The sequence below is a fragment of the Ictalurus furcatus genome, chromosome 2 (assembly GCF_023375685.1).
Source record: "Ictalurus furcatus strain D&B chromosome 2, Billie_1.0, whole genome shotgun sequence".
Taxonomy (NCBI): domain Eukaryota; kingdom Metazoa; phylum Chordata; class Actinopteri; order Siluriformes; family Ictaluridae; genus Ictalurus; species Ictalurus furcatus.
In genome coordinates this window covers 12,078,222-12,084,754 of record NC_071256.1, presented here as the reverse complement: position 1 = coordinate 12,084,754, position 6,533 = coordinate 12,078,222, and the positions used below count along the sequence as shown (strand labels likewise).

Sequence of the window (6,533 nt, the reverse complement as noted above, 5' to 3'; positions counted from 1 at the left end):
GCTTGTAACATCCTGGTGGATTCACTTCCTGTGTGATATATATGGAGAGAGAGAGAGAAAGAGGTCTCTGTGGGCACCCAGCTTCTCTTTCTCATTTTGCGTATGTTTGGCTGCTGGGACTTACCCTTAAAACGCTGGAGAACAGTGTCACCAAGTATGAATTGATGAGTTTAACTGAAAGCTAACAAGGAATAAAAGGAAGCACCAAAAAAATCACTATCTAGCTTTGATTGTAACATAAACTGATCATATATTATTATCCATTGTGTTCAGTTCAAATAAAAGAATTTCCTGTTAGGCCTCTGTGAACAAAATTCTAACTGTGGCAAAATTGCCACGTCCTATGTGCTTGTTTCCCCCATAAACCAGTCAATAAAATTAAAAGACCTAACAATCACTAGCTAGGATTTTATATTATTATAGGAAGAAGGTTTATATAAGGAGAGAAGGCATTTAAAGTTATTTTGATGTCACTTCCTGTGTGCTTTGTTCCTGCTGATTGATTTCTGTCCTTCTGTGAAGTTATGAGTGTCTTGACACCACTTCCTGGATCTTTTGTTTTTCACCAGTCATCCATGTCACACTGGTGTTGTTCTCCGATTGGCTGCATCCTTAGCATTAGAGTTGTGCAGGAAGTCTCTGTCAGAGTCAAGCAGCTTCCCTGCGGCAGTTTTGTCAGAGTCGCGTGAGAGCGTGAACATGGGGACATCGCGTGATGGTGTTTCGCTGGAGCGGCGCCCGAAACGATAACGGTAAGTGGGGATGCGACCAAAGCCGAGACTGGACTTTTTGACGAGTGTCTTGGCACGCTGCTGCTTGCGATGTTTTTCAATAAACATGTGCACAGCAAGCACCCCCACTGTCTCAGCCATGATGAAGGAAAGAGCACCAAAATAAAAGGACCAACCGTACGAGTAACTCTTCTTTGAGTCACTCTGACCTGGATCACCTGAGTTAGCCGAGATGTAGACAATTATCCCAATAATGTTACTAAGACCTGCAGAGAGAGTGAGAGCGACATACAGAGAGACACAGACAGACACACAGAGAGTGAATGGAAATACTGTATATGTACAGTATATGTGACAAAGAATTAATATAGAGTCATGTGAAAAATTAAGTACACTCCATGGAAAATGTTGGCTTTTTTGACATATTTGGACATGCAAACATTTGATCATCTTTGAAACAGTGCCTATTAATGAAGCTAATATACTTGAACAAAACCACAAGGAAAATTAGCTTTTTCAATCATTTATTCGACAGAAACGTCAACAGATGTGATATTCTTCTATGGAAAAAGTAAGTACACCCTTGGCCTCTGAAGTTAGTATTGTCTCCTTTAGCAGAAGTAACTTCTTGTAGGCTTTTTGCATAATTGTCCACCAGGCTTGCTGGACTTTTTGAGTACTCTTCTATGCAATATTCTTGATGTTTGAGGCTTTTCTTGCATTTACTGCCTGTTTCAAGTCCCCCCACAACATTTCAATAGGATTCAAATCTGAATCCAAATGACTAGGCCATTCCATAACCCTCGATTTTTACTTTTTGAACCATTTCTTGGTGGATTTGCTAGTGTGCTTAGGATCATTATCCTGTTGAAAGGTCCATTTTCAGTTCAAGTTCAAATTTTGGACAGATGGCCTCACACAGGGTGGCTGTGGCTCAGGTGGTAGAGCGGGTTGTCCACTAATTGTAGGGTTGGCAATTCGATTCCCTGCCCACATCTCCACATGCCGAAGTGTCTTTGGGCAAGACGCTGAACCCCAAGTTGCTCCCGATGGCAGGCTAGCGCCTTGCATGGCAGCTCTGCTGCCATTGGTATGTGAATGTGTGTGTGTACATGAGAAACAGTGTAAAGTGCTTTGTAGAACTGCTAAGGTTAAAAAGTGTTATATAAGTGCAGACCATTTACATTACCTTCAAGCACTCTTTGATATGATGTAGAATTCATAGTTGAATCAATGAATGCATGCTGTCCAGTCCCTGAGGCAGCAAAGCAACCCCAAACCATAACATTTCCACCACTGTGCTTCACAGTTGGTATGAGGTGCTTCTCCTGAAAAGCTGTCTTTGATCTGCGCCAAACATGTCTGCTGTTACTGTGGCCAAACAACTCTATTTTTGATTCGTCTGTCTAGAGCGGTGGTTCTCAAACTGGGGGCTGTGGATGGTGCCTTTGGGCTGCATAGAAATTATTTAAAAAAAAATTAATTTTACCTGTATGTAAGTCAGGATTGTCAACCTTTGAACTATGAAGTACATAAAAATGGTAAATATTAATAAATTAAATAAATTATACACAGCACCAAAAGACACACACCAAACAGTTGATATACTAGTCTACTGTTAGCCACACGCTGATAAAACCTAAGACTATTTAAAATGGATACGTTTTTAGATAGAGGACGTAGTCTCTATGCTGAGACAGTTAATACAGAAGAGCCTAGTGTGAAAAAAAACACAAAATTACGAAAATTTGACGACTCTAGATTGCCACAAAGGTATGGACCCTTCACAAGGGGGGCCTCACCCTGAAAAAGTTTGAGAACCACTGGTCTAAAGCACATTATTCCAAAAGGCCTGGTCTTTGCCAATATGCTCATTGACAAACTGTAGTCTTGCAAAGGCTTTTTCCTGGCACGCCTCCCATGCAAGTCAAATTTATTGCAATCTTTTTCTGATTGTAGAATCATGTACTTTGACATCAACAATTGAAAGACATACTAGCAGGTCCTGTGATGAAATTTTGGTGTTCTTGGAGACTTCTTTTTGCATCAGACAATCTGCTCTTGGGCTGAATTTGCTGGGATGGCCAATCATTTTAAATCTGCGCCATTTGTAGATTATTTTCCTTACATTGGAATGGTGTATTTCAAATAATTTGGAGATCTTTTTAAATCCCTTGCCAGACTCCTCGGCATCCACAACCTTTTTTCTGAAGGCCTTACAGATCTTGGCATGATGACACCTCACACCCCAATAGCAAAGGGAACACCAGACACTAGATATGAGAGGGGTATAAATGAGACAGGTTCCACCTGCACTCCCTAAGTAGGTTCTAATCACTGGCACTCAATCTTCAACACCTTCATTTTATTTTGAAAATTACTGCAATATGTAAATTTTATATGTCATTTGATAGAGTGTATAACATTTATTAATAGACACTGTTTCAAAGGTTTGCTTGTCCAAATATGTAAAATAAATAAATAAATAAATAAATAACAACAAACAATTTCCATGGGGTGTACTTTTTCACATGACTGTATATGCTATATGGCCAAAAGTTTGTGGACACCTGACCATCACACCCATATATGCTTGATTAACATCCCATTCCAAATCAATGGGCATTAAAATTGAGTTGGTCCCCTCTTTGCTGCTATAACAGCCTTCACTCTTGTGGTAAGTCTTCACTATATTTTGTAAAGTGGCTGTGGGGATTTGTGTTCTTGCAGCCATAAGAACATTAGTGAGGTTGGGCATTGATTTCAGACGAGAAGTGTCTGAAATGGTGCACAGTCGGTGTTTGAATATATCCAACACAAACATGTTTAGTGCGGTTGGTGTATGGGCTTTGTACAGGCTACTCGAATTCTTCTCCCCCAACCTTGGCCAAACATGTCTTCATGGACCTCACTTTGTTCTCAGGGGTATTGTCATGTTGGAACATGTTTGCACCCCTTAGTTCCAGTGAAGGGAAATTCTACAGCAAACAAAGACATTCTATACAATTGTGTGGCAAGAGTTTAGGGAAGGCCCACATATGGGTGTGATGGTCAGGTGTCCACAAACCTTTGGCCATATAGTGTATTTATATATAACAAATTGTATTAATATATATACAAATGGCTAATTACTTCTCAAAATATTGCTACACTGCTAGACTTTACTGCACTGCTAAATTCTGTTTACTATTTTCTTAGCATGAAAGCTCAACTCACTGCTGTGTGTCAGTTAAGAAAAAACAGGACTAGAGTTTTAGGATAACAAATCAGTAAGTGGATTTAGTTATCGTCATTGGTTTATGAAAGACACAAAGAAAAATGAGAGATGTAATAATTTGAGGAGTTTAATTATGCTGAGGTTTGAAAGTCTTAGGCACTGTTCAGACCTGGTGTTAACATCTGTCTTGGGTGATCCGCTCATAAGTGGATAGTGCTGATGTGTGTATTGGTACAGGTTTGTGCTGGAGTGATAAATGTCTGTTTTTTACACACTACCCAGTTTAGGATGCATATTAACAGTTCACCTGAAAGGTGCGATCAGAATAAATTAAAAATATTTGCATAGCCATGCAGTGTGAGTATAGCTTTTATTGACCAATCAGTGTACTTAATGATTTAACTTGCTGAGTTGAGTTGTGTGCACATAGTAAGGCGTTAATACAGCACATCTGTATTCAGACCTCAAGCGTAACTACAGGGTTATGCTCTACTTGGGCAGTTGTGTGAGTTGCACAGAGTGTGTCAAAAACAGGAATGTGTCTCAATTATAGACAATTCTGATTGTGAACATAAGCCCATTTTTCTTGCACAATACTGGTTTGAAGAAGGATCAGGGTAAGTCCAGTGCCATTATCTGACAGATTGATGTAACCATAATCCATGACACCCTGAAATGTATCATTTGGGCTGTAAATAAACTCAAAGACTATGGAATGCCATTCAATGTCAATATTAAATCCACAAATATGACACTAAATAATTATTATGATTAATTATTTAATCATATATTCCCCAAAATGTGTTTTTTTTCCCTCAAAGATTGGAGGAGACAGCAACTTAATCTGAGACACAGCTTATTTTTACTGCATTTATATATTGATAAAATTATAGACTACATTTACTCAAAGTGAACTGTAACCATAGCAGATGAGTGGCTGGTTATGCAGTATATAGTGCTGTGAAAATGTACTTGCCCCATCCTGATTTCTTCCATTTTTGTGTATATCTCATAATAAATTGTTTCAGAAATTAAAACAAAATCTAAGATAAAACAAGCTGAGTAAACACAAGTTTACAGTTTTTAAATGATAATGTTATTTATTGAAGCAAAAAAAAGAGAAGTTATCCAATACCAACTGGGCTTGTGAGAAAATGTATTTGCCGCCATAGTTACTAATTTGCCAAATCTATGAAATTGCATTCAAAATGGGGTTCACTGGACTAGATGCAACCAGGCCTGCTTACTGTCAGCCCTGTTCAATCAAGTCAATACTTAAATAGAAGTTTTAACGGAATTAAGTTGTTTTAAAGGTCTTACCCAGTAACACACACTGCCAAAATTGAAAGAAATTCCAGAAATGATGAGGAAGAAGGTGATTGAAATACATCAGTCTTGGAAGGGTTACAAAGTTATTTCAAAGGTTCTGGGACTCCAAAGAACCATAGTGAGAGCCATTATCTCCAAATGGAAAAATGTGGCACAGTTGTGAACCTTCCCAGAAGTGTCCGACCTTCCAAGCTTCCTCCAAGAGCACAGCAACGACTCATCCAGCAAGTCACAACAGCCAAGGATAACATCAAAGCACCTACATGCCTCTCTTACAAAAATAAAGGTCACTGTTCATGACTCCACTATCAGAGTGGTGAGGTGAAAACCACTGCTAAACCAGAAGAACATTAAGAGTTGTATGAATTTAGCCAAAACACACCTTGATGATCCTCAAACCTTTTGGTAGAATGTTCTGTGGACTGATGAGTCAAAAGTGGAACTGTTTGGAAGACAGGGGTCCCGTTACATCTGGCGTAAACCAAACACAGAATTCCACAAAAAGAACATCATACCTACGGTCAAGCATGGTGGTGGAAGTGTGATGGTGTGGGGATGCTTTGCTGCTTCAGGGCCTGGGCAACTTGCAATAATTGAGGGAAACATGAATTCTGCAGTTGAAACTCAAGCGCAGCTGGATTATGCAGCAAGACAATGATCCAAAGCTAAGGAGTATGTCCTGGTCCTAAGACTAATCTCCAGTTATTGGAAGTGTTTGGTTGCAATTATTGCTGCTAAAGGTGGCACAACACACACATTGGTGATATGTGTTGGATAACTTTTTTGTTTTATTTCAATAAAATAAATAAAAACTGTTTACTCAGGTTGCCTTTATTTTATGTTTTATTTCATATGAATATCTAATACCGTTTTCTATTAGATATACGCAGAAACAGAAGAAATCAGGATGTATAAATACTTTTTCACAGCACTTTAACACTAACTTGAATGCACATCAAATTAACCAAAATGTTGGCATTATTTATTAATTTGACATCTAAAAATTGCCCATTCAAATCATGATAATAATATAGCTTACCTCAGTGGTCACCAACCCTCTTCCTTGAGATCTACCTTCCTGCAGGTTTCATCTCCAACCAAAATGTAACACAACTGTTTTAGTTGATCAATTACAATTACATGCTTTTGATTTAGTATCTCCTGTCCACATTCAATTCATTGTTGTCACTCAGTGTAAAAAATAAACAAACTTCATGGCCTGTCCAGTTACTTGCTGCAGTAAATACACTGTTTTC

General features: G+C 38.6%; 1 protein-coding gene across 2 annotated transcripts in view; it reads right to left on the bottom strand.

Annotated features, from left to right (window-relative positions):
• Positions 1 to 435: 435 nt before the first annotated feature.
• cacng3b (calcium channel, voltage-dependent, gamma subunit 3b) overlaps positions 436 to 6,533 on the bottom strand; it is a 47,512-nt gene continuing 41,414 nt past the window's right edge. For both annotated transcript variants that reach the window (XM_053648236.1, XM_053648245.1), the window contains one exon: positions 436 to 997. In XM_053648236.1, coding sequence (XP_053504211.1) covers positions 579 to 997 — 419 coding nt within the window. In that variant the 3' untranslated portion in view covers positions 436 to 578. The remainder of the gene's footprint in view (positions 998 to 6,533) is intronic.